Raw genomic sequence first — 21,410 nt, 5'->3', positions numbered from 1 at the left:
CAGGCTGCTCACCTCGCCTCTGACAGGCTGCTCATCTCGTCAGAAGAGCAGCATTAACTCCGCTCCTCTCCACACCTTTTTTGTTTTTTTTGGCCCGTAATGGAATTCCGGCTTCTGCTGCCCGCAAACGACTCTCTCTCTCTCCTTCGGTTACGTCGAGAGTCAAGTAGTGCCGCCGCCGCCGCCGCCGCCTCACCTAAAGTTTAACGATTCGGGAGGAGCGGCGTGCTCGCTCTCCGCCGCCACCTCTGACCCCGGAGGCTTCCGGAAACTCGATACTCAACCCGGACGCGCGTTTATTCATCACCCGGGGTGAAATGCACGCTGTCGCCAACCTCAGACAACAACAGCTCACAGGCACAGGAGCTATTGTTGTTTTTTTTTTTACGACTAGGCCGCGTCTGCGGTTGGCGGGAAGGCTAACCTGCCGCTGCGCGCGCGCGTGTTCGGGACTCCCTGCGCACGTACCTGCTGGAGGCTGCGCTTAGCCTGCAGGGCGGAGCCCAGCTTCTCCTCCTGTTTCACCCGCATCTTGACGATCTCGTGCAGGAACTTCTCCTTGGCCTCCTTGGAGTCCAGGCCGCTGTCCAGGGCCTGCCTCAGGGTCTCCAGCTCCGACTCCAGGCCCGCGGAGGGGCCGTCCGGCAGCAGGGCGGGGCCCTCCAGGGAGGGGGCCGTGGAGGCGGGGGCCTGGGTGCCCGGGGAGCTCAGGTCCTTCGCGGAACTCGAGGAGGTGAAGGAGGGGGATGATAGGGAGGACAGAGAGGAGGTGACTGGAGACAAAAAGAGAGAGCGGGCGTGGTCAGTTATACAATAATGACGTGGCCCTCCGAAACGCCAACAGCCCCCTCGCGCGCTGTAAACTCCAGCAGGATGTAGCTGCAGCACACTGAAGTGGAAAAACTTAGCCTGACTAGAGAGGACGCGTGTCCAGAATTAGCACTGAATTAAAATAAATGTAACGACATTGTGAAATCGCCAAGCATCCGAATAAGCGTTTCCTGTTGGGGGTTTTTTTTTTCTTCTCTTTCTTTTTTATCGCTGTCTGAGGTAACAGGCCCCCGATCTAGAAACCGAATCCTGTGGTTAACAGGAAGTTGAAGAAATGGCCGGGGGCGAAACTCACACTCCTCGCGACTCTCCACCTCCACCTCCACCTCCGAGTCTTTGTCCTCCTGGGGGGGCTTGCTGGCCGCGGCGGGGGGGCAGGGGGGCTCGGGCGCTGCCGGGTGGGCCTCCCCCGTCGCCCTCCTCTTCCTGGGCCGGGAGCTGCCGGCGTCGGCCGGGGCCTCGTTGCCGTTGGAGTGGGAGGTGCTGGGGGCCGACGGGGAGAGCTGCCCTACTTTCGGGAGGGGCAGGGGCGTGAGGGCCACGTTGGGAGCCACGGAACTCTCTAGATTTTTGTAGTTGTAGAAACTGTTGGTGGTTGGGGGGGGGGGGAGGAGGGGACCAGAGAAGACAGACAGGCGTTAATGACTGAGAGCCCCCCCCTTTGGTTATTCTGGCGCAAATTCGGCGACCTTGCCGTTTGGGCCCGGGACGCGCGAACAATGGCTCCAGCGTGAAGCGTGTGACCTCTCCGCCACTGAGCACGTCGCTTTCAATCTTTCACCCCGAGACACAGAATGCTGGGAGTCTCAAACCCACTCCCCCACTCCCCCCCCCCAAACCCCAAAATGGAGAGACTGCCAAAATCTCAGGGCCGGATTCTGGCCAAAGAACACCCCAGAAGACAGCAGCTACATGTCTTCTGCCTGTTTTCCTAATTCTACTCCAAAGTTAAAATGGAAAAACCGTTCATTTGCAGATGAGCTTGGTCTCTGCCTGGACCGTGAAATGAAGCGAAGGCTGATTTTCAAGGCTACAGATTTCACTGTGATTGGCAGGTGGGGGAGCAAGGGGGATGTTTCTGATTGGCTGGAAGCGGCGCCGCAGGTAAAAGTGCCCAGAGGGTGGCAGTGCCATGCGCTGTGGCAGGTGCTGAGAGAATAATAGCACACGTGGAGCAGACATGAATCACACACCTGCCGGATGGAGCGGCACTGAGCAGCGTTTACCGTGGGGGGGGGGGGGGTGTGTGTGTGTGTCTTTGGTTTCAGCTCAGCAGTGCAGAGGGAGGGGGAGAGGGGAGGGCACTGTAGGGGAGGTCTTGCCAGCACAGATTGTCATCTCTGTGTGGCTGACTGTGGTTCAAAATGAAGTTCGGGGAGTAGGGGGCTGTGCCCCAGACCTTACAGCACGGGCCTGATGCCAGACCACACGCACACTCTCACACACACACACACAAACATACACACACACACACACACAGCCTTAACACGCATACACGCACACACGCACGCACACAGGGCACACACGCACACACACACAGCCATAACATGCACACACGCACGCACACAGCCCTAGGCACACACGCACACACACACACACACAAACATCCTCAAGGCTGGCGAGCTCAAATGCCACTGGCTCAGAACCTCACAGCCCACTTGTTTCTAATTTCAGGACAAGTACAATACTAACAACTGTTATCATTCATTTAATTATGGTCACAGAGTCACAGAGCTGAGATTCAGAGCTCAAGACTCACAGAGCTCAAACTGACAGAGCTCACAGTGCTGAGATTCACAGAGCTGAGTTGCAGTGCTCAAGACTGACAGAGCAGAGATTCACAGAGCTCAGACTCACAGAGCTCAGACTCACAGCTGAGATTCAGAGCTCAGACTCACAGAGCTCAGATTCACAGAGCTGAGATTCGGAGCTCAGACTCACAGAGCAGAGATTCACAGAGCTCAGACTCAGAGCTCAGACTCACAGAGCAGAGACTCACAGAGCTCAGACTCACAGAGCTCAGACTCAGAGCTCAGACTCACAGAGCTCAGACTCAGAGCTCAGACTCACAGAGCTCAGACTCACAGAGCAGAGACTCACAGAGCTCAGACTCAGAGCTCAGACTCACAGAGCTCAGACTCAGAGCTCAGACTCACAGAGCACAGACTCACAGAGCAGAGACTCACAGAGCTGAGATTCACAGAGCAGAGACTCAGAGCTCAGTCTCAGAGCTCAGACTCACAGAGCTCAGACTCAGAGCTCAGACTCACAGAGCTCAGACTCACAGAGCTCAGACTCAGAGCTCAGACTCACGGCTCAGACTCAGAGCTCAGACTCACGGCTCAGATTCACAGAGCAGAGACTCACAGAGCAGAGACTCACAGAGCTCAGACTCAGAGCTCAGACTCGCGGCTCACCTGTCGCGCAGCACGGCCGGGATGCGTGAGGGCGTCTCCTTCTCGCTGGATGAAATGGTGGGGGACCAGGGTCGGAAGGCGGAGGGCCTCTGTCGCGGCTGAATGCAGTTGAGACCCTGTCAAGGGGATGGAAAGCGTCTTCAGAATCGCTCACAGACCCAATGAAGGGGCAGTTCGCCCCGATTCTTACAATGAAAACAGAATTCTAGATATAATCAACTATAAACATTTGAAGCAACTATCAGTAACTCCATAATGAAACAAATATGACATATAATATCCACAGACATCATAAATAATACATTTCATCAATGCTTATGGCTACAGACTATAGATTCACAGATATGGCTGTTATACACCAATGTGTCATGACATTTCGAGGCATAGTTACAACTTGGCAAGTACACATTTAATAACAAATTTAATTTCAGACCAGACCCTCTCCTCCACCATGTTCAAAGGCGATGTGTGATTATTACCGTTGGAAATCCTAAACAGTCAGGCTCTAATTTCACAGCTGACACTTGGCATTAAACAGCCTGCCTAATCCTGCCATTTGCCCTTCCAACAACACCTCTGTGACTACCACCATCACACCATCTCTCGTCATAAAGAGAAATGACAAACCTTATTCGCCGAGATCGACAGAGATCGCAGCCAATCAGGTTGCTTCTCTTTGTCGACCGACGGGGACTGCGATACAAAGTCTTCGTATTTAGACTTCTTCGCTGGAATCGGGTCATGCCCCTGCAAAGAATGGAGAAATGGTTTTAAAAGGATATAATTTTATCCATCTGTAGCTTTAGACAGTACATACAAAAAACACTCTGATCTAGAACACCCAGCAAACACAGGTTGGCTACTGTTTCGTTAGAATTCAGCAGAGTGCACCTGTCTCAGGTGATCCAGCTGAGGAGTCTTTCATGTTTGGTTTTCCAGCAACGATGCCACCCTCAAAATGCTCATGAATTAAACATGGTCCCCCATTAGCCGTGTAAAATAGATTAATATAGGAGGGAAATCACACACAAGTACTGAGACAGATGCTAAGGGAAAGGTGGCCAAAAGTGTGAGTGGTAAACTTCAGCAGGATGTTGGAGGTCTGTGTGTGTGTGTGTGTGTGTGTGTGTACACGCCCGTGTTCTTGCACGGCTGCAGTCCCCCAGGGTTGCAGCCAAGTCTTTGGCCCTTTTCACGCTTCCTTTTTCACTCACACATTCAGCTAGTGGGGCAGCCCCCTGACTCAAACTCTCATTTTCCTGACAAACTGACAAATTTTAAGAGCAGCGTTCAAAGAGGACAAGCACAAGATGGTCCCCGACACACACACACATACAAGCACACACACACACACACACACACTCACATACACACACACACACATACAAGCACACACACACATACACACACACACACACACTCACATACACACACACACACATACACACACACACACTCACATACACACACACGCATACAAGCACACACACACACACATACAAGCACACACACACACACACACACACACAGCTATATGCCCCACAATGAGGTGCACACGCACACTCACATATACGCACGCACACACACACACACACACACACACATACACGCGCACTTGTGGGGACTTGTTACGATGTTTATTGCTGCTGGTACACTGATGACCTCAGCTTTCTGCAGCTGCGTCCGTCGCCGAGCCGCTCAGCCTACCCCAGCCCTCCTCCATCGTTTTTTCCTCCCTGCCTGGAAGGCCTCACAGAAGGGGGTCCAATCCAAAACCTTCCCGTCCCGCCGTCCCCCCCGTCCCCCCTCCTCCCTGCCAGCGTGACCTCAGCTTCTCAATCGATATCCCGCTCCTTTCTCAATCATTATCCAGCTCTTACAAGAAGGCAAGAGGCACCACTCAAGCACTTCCCGTTATGTTTGCCCGCGGTTATGAGGTGACCCCTGTTAGCAATCAGATCAAAACCTTGTACCACACGCCGCTCGCTAATTACAAACCTGCTACTGCTGCTAGTGGCCACTTCCAGCAGGGGCAACAACAACAAAAAAAAACACTCTCAAAGGAAACATAAAACACCATCTTATTTTTATTTCTGAATTAGCAGGCGGTCAAAGTTTGGAATCTAATTTGAGCCGGGCAGACGGTTGGTGAATGGGAGACACGCAGGGGTTTATATTAAGCCAGAAAGCCACGCTCAGACCAGCTTACTATGACACATGTATTTCGGTTGTATTTACAGCTGAGCCATCTAAAAGCATACGCAGACCGGGGACTGCCTTGGATAAAAGCGCATTCGGATACCGCCCCTCTCCCAACGGTGCACCCCCCCCGCACCACCACCCCTTCCTCCTCTTCAGCTATTTTGGTGAAGGGCTCCCCTCAGGAATTACAACTACCGGACCAGGAATATAAGAGGAACCGAGCCGCAACTGCCGCAGGGCTAGTGGCGGGTTTTTTTGGGAGCGAGCCGAGCTGCCAGGCTTCGACTCCGACGATGGCGGCGAGGCGGGGCGCTGCCAGACGCCCCCCAGGACCGCGTTTCGCCGAGAGCGCGAGCGTGACACAACTACGTCAATCTGCTGTTCCCCGCCCCCTCCCCAAACCTCCCCGCCCCCGTGCCCCCCCCCCCCCCAGCTCCCGCACCCCCGCCCCCCGCCCCCCAGCCCCCACGAGTGACTGAAGCAGGAAGGTATGCGCTGCCTCCCTGCTGACGTGCCCAGTCTGTCCGTGCTGGAGGTTGCGAGGGCAGAGAAGTGTGAACGTCTGTTGGACGGGAGGGGGTGGGGGGTGGGGGGGGGGGGTGTGGGACTGTGCGGGGGAGGGGGTTCGAATGGGCCAGAGGAACAGCAGCAGGTGGTCACACGCACTGCAGAGGGAGGGCCAAGCAAACGCTCTCCCTCAGTGTAAACCACCATCACCTCGTCTAATAGCCCCCGTCCAAGCAGGCACCGAGGACGACCATTTTGGGACTTAACTCGCACGCTTCTATAATAGGGCTCGTGCCAGGCCAAGGGGGAGAGCGGACAGAATGCGCAGGCTTCGCCGCCCTTGTGACGGAGACTCTGAGACGTCATAGCAACCTTCACAGGGCAACGTTCACAGCCAGCTCACAGAGTAGTCACGACAAACCAACGGCTAATTAGCTTTAAGGAGCAGCAGTCGCATGGCGGTACGGCCCAAGAGTTCTCCCGCGAAGGCCCCGTATGCGCCAGCAATCACCTCCCCCCCCCACCCTAACCCCCCCCGGCCCCCCGCCTCGCCCCGCCCCGCCCCGTGCGGCCGGCCCAGCCACGTGCACCGCCCCGAGCGCGGATTAGGCCTGGGCGCATAATGGCTTCCAATCTGGCAAATCTGCAGGTAATCTTGGATGGAGGGTTCAGGGGTCAGGGTTCTGCAGCTGCACCGGGGGGGGATCAGCGAGCGGGGCGGGGCCCATCTGGGTCTCCAGGCCTGTCCCGGTCAGCCCGGCGTCCCCTCCACATGAACCCCGGCTGACTGGGAGAGAGCATGTGATGGGGGTGGTGGGGGTGGGGGGCGAGGAGGGGAGGGGCGGTCTGGCTCAGGGGCGCACCGCGGGGAGGCGCTGGCCCGACGCACCGGAGCGGGGTGGGGGGGGGGGTAGGGGACGCAGGTGCGACCGCCCGCCAGGCCGAGCCCCCGCACCCCCCCCCCCTTCCGCCTCGCCGCGAGCACGTCCGTGGAGGCTTCGCCTGGAGAGCGAGCCCTGGGAGGCGAGCCGAAGCGGCCGGAGAGAGCGAGCCCTGGACGGCGCAGCCCGTTCGCGAGCCGCGGGAGGGACGCGAGCGCGCTGGGCGGCGGAAGCCCGCCGCGGAAGTCCAAAGTCTGAAGGACAACCGAGGTGAAGCTACGCTACGCTGCGAGTCGCACGGCCACCCCCCCCCTCCCCTCCCTGCTCGCCGTCACGTGTCACCTCCCCGTCCTCCGTCTGACGGACAACAATACAGAAAGGAGACGGGCAGGGGGCGCACCCCCCTCCCTCGCTGAAGGGAGCGGGCGGGCGGGGCGGGGGGGGCTCATATCCAGCCAGGCTGCCGAACGGTCCGCTCGGCGATTCGCGATCCCACCTGAAAGGACCGCCGGGGGGAAGAGGTCACCGCACTGCGCCCGGGAGGGGGCCCGTCCCACGGCGAAAAATAACTTGAGAAACGCAGAGCGACGCGGTGGAGTTTACACGCTACAGACAGGATGTTACACCTCGCGATAAGGATTTATTTAGCGCGTGTGTGCGTGAGAGACAAGCCCAGGCCCGCAGCCGCTCTCCTTCAGATACTCTCTGCTGGAATTTCACACCTCTGTGCAGTCATTGTACCCCCCCCCCCCCCCCCCCTCCCCTCACACACACACCCACCACCACCCCCGCCCCCCCGCCCCCCCAGGATAAATACTGGCTGGGAATAACCGGAGAGAAGGAGGCAAACAGAGGCCCTCTGCGAATTAGCCGCGCGCGGCGCCGTCGCCAAGGAGACGGCCGAACGAGGAAGCGCGGGGCGTGCCGCCTTCACCCCCGCCTCGCGCTCAGGCCCCGCTGTTCCGCCAGAAATCAGACGCAGAGTTCAAGCGCACTTCCCCTTTACGCCTTTTTTTAATTTAGGGGGGGAGGAGCGGGTGAGTGGAGCTGGGCGAGTTGTCGAATGTTTGAAAAAAATTAACACTTTCACCCGACTGCTGGTTAACGCTCAAAACTAAAAGGGGATGACTGAGAAAAAAGAAGAAATTAAAAAATAAAATCATCATTACCGTGTCTGTGATGGAGCCAACAACAGATGAGTTTTACAGGGGGGGGGCTAGGTGAACATCAGGCATTTGGTTCAGTAAGTCAGCAGACCAATAAAATCTGCCCGTCCTCTAATTGGGCACCAACACTGCCCCTCCCCTCCCAGCCCCTTTCGCCCACCTCGTCGCTCACCGAAACCCAGCTACCAAAACTCCCGCCAAGATCCTACCCCCCCCCCCCCCCCCCGGCCGGGGAAGAGATTTCAGGATTTCCTCTCTCTAAACACACAGAATGCCATTTCAGAAAAATGAGCAAACAAACAGGGCCAGACGCGCTTCCGACGGCGGCGGCGGCGGCGATGGCAGCGGCGGCGGTGGGTAAACACGGACGGCGGGACAAACGGAGCCTCTCGCCAGAAGAGCCGGGGAGCGCCAGGAGCCAAACGACTACACGACAACAAGAGGACTCCTGTGACAAACGCACAATGCACACACCGCGCCACCACCACAACCACCGCACCGCGCACCACACACACACACACACACACACACACACACCACGCACGCACACACACACCACACACACACACACACGCACACCGCACCCCACACACACACACACACACACACACACACACGCACACGCACCACACCACACACAACACGCCACGGCGACCACACACACACACACACACACACACACACACCACACGCCCCACACACACAGACACATACACACACACACACACACACACCACGCAGCACACACACACGCACACACACACACACGACACACACACACACGCAGCACACACCGCCACACGCCACAACACACACACGCCACACTCCACTCTTAAGCTGTTTGCTCTGAAAAAATGAGCAGTGCTTGTGAGGAACCGACAGCAGGCTGACTGGCAAGCTGATGGTGAAAGCAGTTTCTTCTTTTCTTTTTTTGTCTTTTCTGGGGTGTGCAGGCATTGTTTTTTCGCGAGCTGCGGCGTGGTGGTTCCACCCTGCCTGCGGCCTGCGTCTAGCCTCCCCCCCCGAAACGCCGCGCCGGGGGACCGCAGAGCCGGACGGGAGGCTCTTCCTGCAGGGGTGCGCAGTGCAGCGGTGAGGGGGAGGGCGGGGGGAGGGGCGGAAGATGGCAGTCAGACGCGCGTTTCATGTCAGCCACAGTGTGGGAACGCAGCTGACGTGCAGGTGTCAGACGGCACGTTCCAGTAAGTTCTCTGCAAGTGCCCCACCCAAAACACCCCCCCTCCCCCCTCACCCCCCGCTCCCCCTCCCCCACACACACATCACGGCGTCTTGGCTCACGCGTAGCATCTACCAAGATCTGCATCACCTTCCCCCCACGTGATTTCCTCCCTCGTTTCAAAAGCCTCCCCTCCCCCCCCACCGACGCTAGGCTACGCTAACCCACGCCGTCCGGCAGCCTCCGTCTTCTGCGCCCGTTCTGCCGCCCAAAGCGCCGCCGCGATGGAGAGACCGGGGGGCGGCCGCATTGCGGGAGGAGCTGATTGGCCAGGGGAGAGCTGGGCGGTAGAAATCAAACGTCTTCCAATCCTTCGGCGAACGGTCCGCGCGAATCCGCCTCCGACCGCGCGGGGACGTGAAAGCGTCCGGAAACAGGTCCTGGGGCCGGGTCGTCTCGCGCGGACGGGGATTCGCCAGAGGTCGGGGGGGTCACCGCGATTCCACAAACAGCATAAACAAGCAACAAAAAATACGCCTCACGGTCGGTATGGCAACAGAGTTCTGACTAATAAGTAGAGTTTTAATAGCGTCCACGGGGGGGGCGGTAGGAGAGCCACATTAAGCAGGCCTCCGGTTCCTCGGCCAGGTCAGTCGCACTGACGCACCCGGCCCACTTTCCCGCCAATTATTTCTGAGAACCCGGGGAAATGAAATGAAACGCCCCTGCCTGCACCGGCAGCGCGCACATCGAGAGCTCACCGGGGCGAATCACTTCACCTGGGCTTAACGTCACCTCAAAACTGCTCCCAAATGCTGCTTAATGCGATTCCTGATAGCAATATGTGTGTTTCCATTCATTTTAATAGTGCATATAAGGTAACACTTTGCTCGGATGCACCAGTAAAATGAATCAAAATACACATACTGTGTATTTTCATATCTGAAATGAGTGTTGTTGCGTTTGACGTGCCACGCTCTACAGTACTGCAGACAGCAGCAACTGAGCGAAGGCTAACGCATCACATTACAGGCATTTAGCTTACACAACTTTTTTACACGTCACATGCTGAGGCAACGCAGGTTAAGTACCGCGCTCAAGGGGACAAGGCCAGCGTCCCACCCGGGAATCGAACCCGCGACGTCAGGTTACAAGACCAGCTCCTTGCCCGCTTGCGCTACGCTGCCGCCAAGCGCGCGCAGCCGATGAGAAAGCAGCCCTCGCACTAATCAGAAGGGTTTCTGGGAAGCCGCGGCAGCAACCTTTACGGGGCACGCTGGAGAGCCACATGCTGTATGAAAGTCAGCCCCTCCCCATCGTCACGGTCCCTGGCGCAGGCTCCCCTGCCCTTATTTGAATGCCTAATCTCTGTGACGGGCGGCGTCTGCGGGAGCTAGGCTAGCACGTCGAGAGCGCAGCTTCGCACCGCGCGCGCTCGCTAGACCAAACACTGGACATGGGGGGGGGGGGGTGTCACCAGCGCCATTAAGAAGCTCCTCTGGATCCTACCCAGTTAGCAAAGGCTAACTCCCCGCCGCCCAAATTCTCACATCACCATTTCTCTCTTTTTTGTGCTGACGCACTTCCTCAAATTATTACGACCATTCTCACACATTTCTTTCGTGAAAGTCGGGGACGGGGACGGGGCGGGGCGAGGGGGTATGTTTAGCATCTTGCTTTCCCACCGCCGAGTTTCCCCCCCTCACCCCCCCCAGTAAAGATTCTGACATTTAGAAGCCGTGGCCCCAGCCCCAGCCCCACTCTCCTCCCAGAATATAATCTACCCTGTGTCTCCGCCTCAGGTTTACCTTGGGTCACTTCCCCCCCCCCCCACCCCACCTGTCACTCCCAGGCCAGGGGTAACATTTGGAGGGCCTGCCCGCGGGGCGGAGGGCGAGGCTCCCGTTACAGACGCCGCCGTCGGTCTCCCAAAAAGGGCCGTCTAGCTCTGCTCCCCGCGCTGAGGTTTTCGGTTCCAGGAAGAGCCGCCCGGGCAGCAGACATAACAGGCCCCGGCTGGAGACGCTCCCAGACACCACAACAAGGGCCCGGCGGGCTAAATGGGGCGATGATCTCAGAGGACAGCGGCTCTGACGGCGGTTCGCGCGCACGTCCACATCAAAGACGGGGGCCTCGGCTGCGCAGCTGGGACTGTCACCGCCGCAGCTGCGCAGGGCGGGGGGGGGCAGGGCAGCGACACGCAAACGCACACCGGCAGCACACACGCAGTCGCAAGCGGACACACTTGGGTCAGCTCACACGAACGCGCACACACACACACACAGACACACACGTGAGCACGCACACCTATGGACACACACACACACACACACACAAGGCACACACAGGAGCACACACTTCCACATACACACAGGCACACACACACACACACAGACACACACACACACATAAACAGGCACACACATGAGCACGCACACATACACACACACACACAATATCAAGTAACACATACATGCAGGCAGACTATTTTCACCTCAAAAACACAATCGCACACCACTAGCTCCGCCACAGAAAGGCACAGACGCGTGTACATAAAGGCTCGCAGTTTCAAAGGCACGGTTTCATAATTACAGAGAGTGAGGCACATCTGTTAAAACAAAAGGAGGAGTTTGGACTTTGTAAGGAGAGCGCAATCAGAGATGGCGAAGGCTCCCGCAGACACAAAATGGTGACCTTCCAACGTTACTGCACAGTGACACTGTCAGTGTAATCACAGACAGGGACAGCTTCCTCTGCTGCTCAACCACCCCCGCCACCCCCCCCCCCCCACACACACACACACACACACACACACACAGTCCTGGACGGGAGCCATGTCTTCAGACTAGCCCAAACCCCGTCTGAAGGACGCAAGGAGGGAGAGGGCCCCCATTTCCTCTCTTCAATTTTCTTTGGCAAACGCTTCCGTGGGAACCCTGCAAGTCCGGTTCCCGTATGAGGGGTTGGGGGAGGGGGTTGGGGTTGCGGGGGGGGTGGGGGATTGGGCGTACAAGAGGTTGAGGAAAGACAAAGCAGGAGAGAGAGCTACCATCAGCAAATACAGCCAGATCTTTCCGTTCGGCCCACTGCCCTGAGGGAAACGAGAGGGAAGTGGCGTTGCAAGGCATTCTGGGAACTACAGGAGTATTCAGGATTGTTTTCATGTTCAAATCCTGGACATCTTAAATCTTAAATGCTGGGGATTGTCAGACCCATACTATAGCCATTCGTGCTCACAATGTGCACTAAAAGGCACGGGAAGGACAAAAGGACAACACTAGCATACGTTTCACTTGGGCTGACAGTTCATTACTGCTTGTTAATTCACACAAAATTAACTAGAATTTATCTTATTGTTTTTGAGTATTTTTTGAGAGCTCTGCCGGTAAATGAGCGATGACAGGGAGCAGAGCGAGAGCGAGCGGGCTCAAAACAGCACAGCTCATCTCTGGAGCGCGTCCACACATCATGGCCGGGACTTCTCAAAACTGCCGTTGTTCTTCTGGAAGTTATCCGAGAAGAGCAGAAGTTAAAGTGGCATCTAAAAGCAAGATAATTTAATTTGGGACGCTTTTTTAAAAGCCCGCTCCAATCCCCCCCCCCCCGTCCTTACGCTAATGGACGCTTCGCATCGACCCATTTGCGTCTGCGGACATGCATTTGCTCCTGCTCCTGAGTCCTGCCCGAGAGTGCTGAGGAGAAACGGAATGTACTTTTTCAATTTCCAATTTCGGTCCGAAGCGGAAATAACACGGAACATGGAACCGACGGGGGGGGGGGGGATTTTTTTTTAAAAACAACAAAAAAACATATTTTCTTTGTGTTCTGGACCCGGACGGCGATATCTGCCGCATGGTTTGAACCCGTGAAGACGGCCATCGGCGTAACTCGCACACAACCGGCTGCTTTCCTCGGGCACAGAGGCGGTCCTTCTCACAACGCATTCACGGTCGACGGTCGCAAGAGTTCGGAAGGCCCCGTGGAGCTCTGGCTTTACGGTCAAAATACTTTTTTCTTTTTGGCGTCAGAGGGGCCCCCTTATTTGAATGCCTCTTCATAAAAATATTTAAAGAGGCGATGGCAAAAAATTCCTGCCTTTATGGCCCAGTAAACCCTGCGATCGCAGAGCGCAAGAGGTCGGGGAGTCCTTTGGACCCCGCGAAAACAAGCCCCGGGCTTCTCCGACGCTCTCCACGTCACATGCTCCCCCATCCCGGCACTTTTTGGTAATTTGTATTTGTCCTAATACCTGTAAGCCTGTTCTCCTGCCTAGTTGGCTATGCAGAGGTTAGGTCAGAATAGCGTTCACTGTGTGATCTAAACTGTGTTCCTGGCTAGAAATAGCTGTACAAAATAAGTATTGTACCTTACTGAACCTGTGTTTTGTAGTTGTCCATGAGCATGAAATGCACTTTTTGTACGTCGCTTTGGATAAAAGCGTCTGCCAAATAAATGTAATGTAATTTAATGTCCTCAGAAAACAGGAGAGATTTCCGCGGGTGACCGTAGCGTCATTTAATACTTACTTCGTTTAATTTTCCTTTTTTTTTTTTTTTTTTGGTATGCCAATACCCTTTGCAGAAATTGGCCTTTTGCAAGAGCCGGCTTTAAAAAGAAGGTGCGATCAGCTCTCAGAGCTGCCTTTAAATGGTTAAGCCGGCCGGGGGAAAAACGTCAATAGCTCTGTGCGCAGTGGGTTTCTGGTCAGCTGAGCGAGCAGGAAGGCAGACGCACACTCCCCCCCCCCCCGAGTATTACTTACGGGGCACTGGAACACTAGCAGGCTTTTTTCGGGCGCCCCGGTCGAGTTCTGGCGCACGTGCGCTAACATGTGACAGTCGCACAGGCCCGGAGCAGAACGAGCCAGCAGACACTGCAGACACAGCCGCTCCTCAGTGCTCGCTCAGGGGCACGCACAGACGCACAAACACACTCACACACACTCACTCTCTTTCACACACACACACACACAAACACTCTCTCTCACACATACACACACACACACACACAAACACTCTCTCTCACACACACACACACTCACTCTCTCTCTCATACACACACAGACACACACACGCTCACTCTCTCTCACACATACACACACAGACACACACACACTCACTCTCTCTCCACACCACACACACACACACACACACACTCTCTCATACACACACACACAACACTACTCTCTCTCACACATACACACACACACACACACACACACGCTCTCTCTCTCACATACACTACACACACACTCTCTCTCACACATACACACACACACACACACACACACAAACACTTTCTCTCACACACACACACACAAACATGCCTTTCACCATACATACACACACAGACACTTCTCTCACACACACACACACACACACACACACACACACAGACACAGACGCACACACACACACACACACTCTCTCTCATACACACACATGCTCTTTCACACATACACATACACACACAGACACAGACACAAACACTCTCTCTCACACATACACACACACACACACACACACACACACACAAACACTTTCTCTCTCTCACACACACACACACACACGCAATAGATCCAAACCATCAGGTTAAGTCGAGGAGACGTCCTTATCCCATCACAATAAATCACATCAAAGCACCTAAAACGAGCCTCCAACAGTTCCCCATGTCCAGCCAAAGACCTTCCCATCAAAATGGTTTTCAACAACGGCAGGGACTGTTCCAGGGAGCCGTTCAATTTTCCACATCGTGCTTCTCAAAACTATTTACACCAACCTGCTAGTTAAATAGATTATTTTTAAATAAATTACAACGCTGAAGATTTGTCCAAACATGGGGCTAAAGGTGACTGAGCGCTTGGCGTGCTGTATGTGAATGTAGCGCTCTAACAGAGCCAGATCACACTCAACACGAGCCAAAGCAGAACGGCAGTGCTTCAGCCTCGGTGCTTCAGCCTCAGTGCTTCAGCCTCGGCCGGACGCGATTTCTGCCACAGGCAGCGCCTCCACGTAAGGATCGGCCTCGAATTTAAAAATCCACATCAACCCCCCCCCCCCCCCCCCCCCCCCCCCCCCCGCTTCTTTAAGGAATCGTTACTACTGCTGAAACCACCCTCGAGCCAGGCGCGGTGGGAACAAGCCAGACAACCAATTACAATCTTCGCATTTCAAACGCCTTTATCTGGACTCTCCGCGTAGGGCACGCGCCCTTCAGTATCAGGCCAGTATCGTGCGTAGGGAGGATTTTGGGGGGGGTGGATGTGGAACGATAGGGAGCTGCTCAGAATTCTCACGCGCGTCACGGGGGCGTTTGACGTCTGCGGGCCGTGACGTCACGGCCCGTCTGTAAACCCGGGGGGGGACCCCGGAGGCGCTGGACGCGCTGACGAAAAAGAGGCCAGATAGATCTGCCGCAATTCTGAGGCCATAGGAGGAGAGAAGCCTGGTCCCCAGCTTTCTATTAGTCACGGCAAAAACCAATTTCAGTCCACCTTTTTAAACCGGCCCACCCCCCCAAAACGATATTCATCAGCCTCAGACGGAGCACGCTCGGTCCCGTAACCATGGAAATGGTGATGAGGCAAAAATTCCTTTCGTATCTCCATATTGGGCGCGTTGAGGCTGAGCGAGGCGCTGCAAAGGAGCCCGGAGCTAATCGCTCTCGCGGCTGAAGTGGACCTGCTGAAGAACCCCGCGAACGGAACAGGTTTTCAACCAATTAGGTAACAGCCTGAAAGCCACTTGACCCAAAAAAAAAAAAGAAAAAAGAAAAAGGGCATGCAAATACTAAAGCGGCTGTGTGTGTGTGTGTGTGTGTGTGTGCGTGTGTATGTGTGTGCGTGTGTGCGACAACTGGTCATGCAGTGCTTAAAGAGACTGCCAGGACTTACCTATTTCCAGTGATCCAGACCAGGGCATTCGGAGAGGGAGAACATGTGGAGAGAAAAAGAGAAAGAGAGGACAAAAGATTAGTGCAAATTTCAAAGAAGGCTGTGTGTGCAGCTGCGCTGGCCTATTTGTGTGTGTGCATGTGTGTGCATGATGCGAGCACACGTGTGCATGTGTAGGGTGCGTGTCACTGTGTACATGGGTGCATGTGTACACTAGGAAAACCAGATAACTGTGTATGAGAGGCAGACGCGCTGGAGAGGTCATAAACCAACGCGGTGTTTTGGGTGCCAGAGTTTACTGAAAGCAGAGGTGGAAATAAACGCGAGTACTCCATTTCTGACGGAATGCAGAAAATCCGCCTCTTCCCGTGCGATTACCTGCGCCTCGGGAAAAGACTGCTTTAAGTGACGTGACCCGGGACATTAATCACCCGTGTTAGGGTTTCGGCTTCACGTCGGGCTGGCCTGACCCAGCAAGCTGGCCTACTGCAGGGTCTCAGGAACCACTGAGCCAAGGCAGTGTCAGAACTGGCCTACTGCAGGGTCTCACAGACCCAAGGCAGTGTCAGAACTGGCCTACTGCAGGGTCTCACAGAGCCAAGGCAGTGTCAGAACTGGTCTACTGCAGGGTCTCACAGAGCCAAGGCAGTGTCAGAACTGGCCTACTTGCAGGGTCTCAGGGCTCACAGTAGGCAAGGCCACATACACAGAGTGCATCAGGACTCTGAACACAACATTATCCACAAGAGCCCCAAATGTGCAACTAAAAAGAATGAAGATATTACATTGACTATTGTTTTAAAACAACACTGTTTCCAACAGAACTGGCGCTGTTATACATTTCACAATAAAGTGTCAATGAATTCACAAAAGCTCACAAAAACTTCAAAAGACGTAGAACTACTGGTCTGGTGCAACCAATTATGAACAGGGTACAACCCTGTTTGGACTGCTAGGAGCTCCTCTGGCAAAATCAAAGATCTCCCAGTACAAAGTGGGCACATGTTACCCTGGTAACCGTCTTATGAAGAGGTGCCAGGGATGTGCCAGGATGTGCGTAGATGTGCGGCAGTGAGGGGGGATGTGTGAGCATCCGTGCGTGCGTGCGTGTGTGTGCGCGCGTCTGTGTGGGTGTATGCGTGGGTGTGTGCGCACGTGTGTTGGGGGGATGGCTTTCTCACAGTGGGGGAAGCCTGTAGACGACGGTGCATATTTAATTACCATTAAGGCCACTACGGCTGAATTTCTCTGTCTCAAAAAAAAGACAGAAACAGAAGCAGAGCTCTACTAGCAGAATGGCAGAAAACAGGGCTGCTCTGCACCCCGTCTCCTGTCCGCAGAACAGGAGAGAACAGCCTAAGAGCCCTCTGTTCCGGGAATCTCCCATCAAGCAAGAGAAACTGAGGGGTAAACCAGCCCCAGCACCCCACTGCCTCAGACGGGTCAGCGGACACCACGGCCCGGCTGCCCGCCGCTCGGAATTCTGGGCCGCGGCAGAGGCCGTCGCAGTCCTCCTGGAGGACATCCGGTGGAACCCCCCCGCCCCTTTCCCCAGCAACCCAGAGCTGTTTTTAGACGACAAAAAAACGCTCAAATCCGAGTCTGCGTCCGTGTGATCTTCTCTCCCCCCGCTCGGGGGCGGACAGACAGGCGGAGCGGCAGATGTCGAGCGTTAAAGTCCTCGCGCCTGGCGACGCGGGGACGCCGCCGTGGCAACCGGGCCGGCACGCAGCCTCTTTAACTTTAAACGGTCCCCGGGTCCAGAGCCGGCTGCTGGCACAAACGGCTCACACTGGCGTTCAGGTGTTCAGCCGCACAATTCGGGTTTTCAAAATATTTCTGAAAGACGTTTCAGTTGTACCGATCGCACGGTGTTCAGTGGCCACGAATAGTGTGTTCGATGCTGCTGCACCACTTTCTCGGTCCACGACGGCCGGGGTATGCCCTCAACCCCTACCCCTAGCCAAACCCCTGCACGGCCCGTGATTGGCTGCCCCAGTCACTTCTTGTTAAGGGCCACCAAACTCCTAGAGCCGGCTCGGTCTGGGTCTGAGACTTTGAGAGGTCCGAAAATATTCATTTGTGATGAAGTGTTATGACACAGGCACCCCCCCCACCCCCACCCACCCGCCCCTTCCCGGCCCGTTCGCACCATCGGACAGGTCGAGCGGGATTGAGTTCAGAGAACGCGGCAGTCACGTGACTCCATCTCCGCACATCATGTCCTTTCCTTTACATCAGGGATTCTTCCTCAGCGACCGCTCTTAAAGACAAGCCACAGCCCCCCCCCCCCCCCCGCCCCCCAGGTCAGAAAGCCGATGAAAGCAAGACGGGTCTAAAAGTACCCCGGCACTCCGACCCAATGAATCGCGTAAGAGCGTTTCAAAATGGCCGCTCGCTCCGGCTCCGGCTCGCAGGAGAAGGCTGTCTCATATCTGGCACTGGCGAGGGCAGAGGACAACGGACATTTTGTCTTCGAGGCCTCCCAGTCTGCAGCGGTGTGCAAACCGAACGTATTTAAGAGCAAATCTTTGTCATAACAAAAACAGGAAACTATACATAACGATATTACTGTAGCACTCTAACTACGTGACATTTGACTGCGCAGAGCTTGCGCAATGAATAGCTCGGGGCACAAGATGACAGGCCAAAGGAACAGAAAGCCGGGGGGGTTTTAGGGACGCTGATCTGTCGACCCCGGGCCCTGCGGTATCATCTGAGAGTCATTACTTTTTATTATTCACTTAATTAACAACTCACTTCATACTTAGTCATTTAATTACAGACACTTTCTGGCTGAGGAGGGCTTGATTTATGAAGAAGTTGAGAAGGAGAGGGCCCCCCCCCCCCCTTGACTCAGAGTCAGAGTCTTGGGGCCGGACACGGTGACACAAGGAGAAAACAGAAACACACAAGCCGTCAGACCGCGGCAGAGCCTGCAAGAATGCACTGACTTAACCTCCTAATCCACAGCTAGAGGCCTCACAAGGAAATCGTTCTTATCGTGAACCTGACACCACGGGATTGAGAAACAGGCACTTTCACCCGGCTATTATTTCTGCTCGTTACCGATGGGTGTCACTGTATATAGTACGCGTAGCCACCGAAGTGGCTGTTCTCGCAGTGAAATCAAGGGGACGGGTACAAGTGCAGCAAGCACCAGGCAGTGTGTGTGTGTGTGTGTGTGTGTGTGTGTGTGCGCGCCAAGGAGCCCCATAATGCACTGCACCGGCTGAACTCCCCGTGCAGCGCCCTTCCGCTCCTCTACACATTTAGCACGAGGCGGTCAATAACGCTGCGGCTACAATGCCAGCGCCAACCTCGCCCTACGGGCACCCGCCCGCACGCCCACCCCCACCCCCACCACCCCCCACCCCGCGCGAGAAAGCTACCCAACACACTTCTAATCCTCTCTCCCTCTCTTTATTCAGTCAGCAACACCTGACTGAAACGTGAACGCTTCGAACGTGTAACGCGACACCCGCCGTGGTTCTTTTAATCTCCCCAGACAGGCAAATGACAGGGAAAGCGACCGGCTTTGCGTAGCCTAGCGCCTGTACGCGCGCGCGCGGGGGGAAACGGTCGGGCGACGCCGGCGGCTCTCTCACCGCCACCAGGATCTCATTTGCAAAACCACTAGAAAGCAGGAGAACCGCAGACCCGCCCAGACAAACAAACGGGCCGAACGGGGGGGGGATCGGCGGAGCAGGAAATTGGCGATCGTCGTCGGCGGCGACGGGAGGAAAATGGCAGGCAGGAAACGGCTAGCGCGGCGTCGCGAAAGACCTTCTGGGCGACGTCCTCGCCCTCAGCTACGGAAAACGTCCCGTACGGCTGAGCGGGCGAGCGTCGGCGCTTCTAAGAAACGTATGCAAAGGCTCGGCGAGGAAAAAAACCGGCTGTTCCTCCTGAGAGGAAGGTAACGGGACGGCCTGAAGCCACGGAGGGGCGCTCGCCAAAAAAGTGTAAAAAAAAAAGGGGAGCGCGTGCAGACGCCGACGGGCGGGCGGGCGGGACCGAGCGGGGGCGCGTCCAAAGAGGATCCTCTCTAGACAAACAGCAACACGCTCCTGTTTCCCCCGTTCCAGAAAAGATCCCCCCTCCCCCCTCCCTCCCTCCCCTCCCTACTCCCCCCCCCCCCCCCCCCTGTCAGTTTCCCCCTTGTTTTTGAGCCACAAGGAGAGCGAGGAGGCCCTGTTCCCCCCCCCCCCCACCCCCACCCCCGAAGCGAATCTGTTTTATTTTTCTCTTCCCTATCTGTATGGGGCGCGATCTTCCCCCGACGCGCAGACAAGCCGGGGCCTGCCGGCCCGGGAGCGAGCGAGGAGCGGCTCCGCTCGACGCCCCGAACCCCCGTCCGGCCCCGGCGGAGGCGTCCCTCAAAAAAAAACCGCCCCCTCCGCGTTCTGAGCGCCAGCGCGAGCGTGGCGAGGGGAGCCGACGGCCGGGCCGGCTAGACCCGGCCGACCGGCAAGTGTGTCAGCGCACGTACGCGCGGAGCGGATCGGATCGATAGGCCCTGTTGCTCTACTTGGGGGGGGGGGGGGGGGGGGGGAATGGCGTTATTGCAAATCAATGGCGAGGCCGATTCGCCCGCATCGATATTATCAGCCTAATGACATGGAATAATAAAGTCATAATCAAGCCGCACCGAGGGGATTGAGGTCATCGAAAGTTCCGTCAGGGTCATCACGCTGCCCCAGATTCAAAGTCCCGGAGCAGAGATAGTGTGTACGCAGCAGAGAGAGAGAGAGAGAGAGGGAGAGAGAGAGAGAGAGAGAGAGAGAGAGAGAGAGGGAAGGAGAGAGAGAGAGAGAGAGAGGGAGAGAGAGAGAGAGAGAGAGAGAGAGAGAGAGAGAGAGAGAGAGAGAGAGAGAGAGAGAGAGAGAGAGAGAGAGGGGAGAGAGAGAGAGAGAGAGAGAGAGAGAGAGAGGGGCCGGTGGGCGATACAGAGATATGTATATATAGCCACATCCAAACTGCAGGGAAAGAGGTAGGATATCTGGCTCATCCTGTTCTGGTGAAAAAAAGTCACAAATACCACCGAGGGAGGAAGCTGGGAGATTGAAACACGAGCCGCCTACCCCCCCCCCCCCACCTCCCCACCCTCGTCCCCACCACCCCCGCCCCTCTCTCCCTCTCTCCCTCTCTCTCTCTCTCTACTTGGTTTTAAAGCACTTCAGATGACCTTCGCTCTGCAGTTTCCACGCAGTGTGTGTTTGAAGAGTTTTCGCTGGTGTCTGTGCATGCCTGGAGGACGTCTACACACAGCTACTGGAGCTGAGCGAGTGAATGCCATAGTCATCAGTACAGGGGATGAAAAAGCCACCACACACA

The 21,410-nt window shown here is 55.9% G+C and overlaps 1 protein-coding gene across 1 annotated transcript in view; it reads right to left on the bottom strand.

The window, feature by feature from the left end:
- skia (v-ski avian sarcoma viral oncogene homolog a) overlaps positions 1–21,410 on the bottom strand; it is an 84,112-nt gene that overhangs the window by 7,195 nt on the left and 55,507 nt on the right. Inside the window, exons 2-5 of the mRNA XM_064297740.1 lie at positions 3,876–3,995; positions 3,249–3,364; positions 1,127–1,416; positions 469–773 (exon numbers count right to left, since the gene is read on the bottom strand). Coding sequence (XP_064153810.1) covers positions 469–773; positions 1,127–1,416; positions 3,249–3,364; positions 3,876–3,995 — 831 coding nt within the window. The remainder of the gene's footprint in view (positions 1–468; positions 774–1,126; positions 1,417–3,248; positions 3,365–3,875; positions 3,996–21,410) is intronic.

This window comes from Anguilla rostrata, chromosome 11, assembly GCF_018555375.3.
Source record: "Anguilla rostrata isolate EN2019 chromosome 11, ASM1855537v3, whole genome shotgun sequence".
Classification (NCBI taxonomy): Eukaryota; Metazoa; Chordata; class Actinopteri; order Anguilliformes; family Anguillidae; genus Anguilla; species Anguilla rostrata.
Note: the sequence above shows the minus strand (reverse complement) of the source record. Positions and strands in the feature narration are given on the sequence as shown.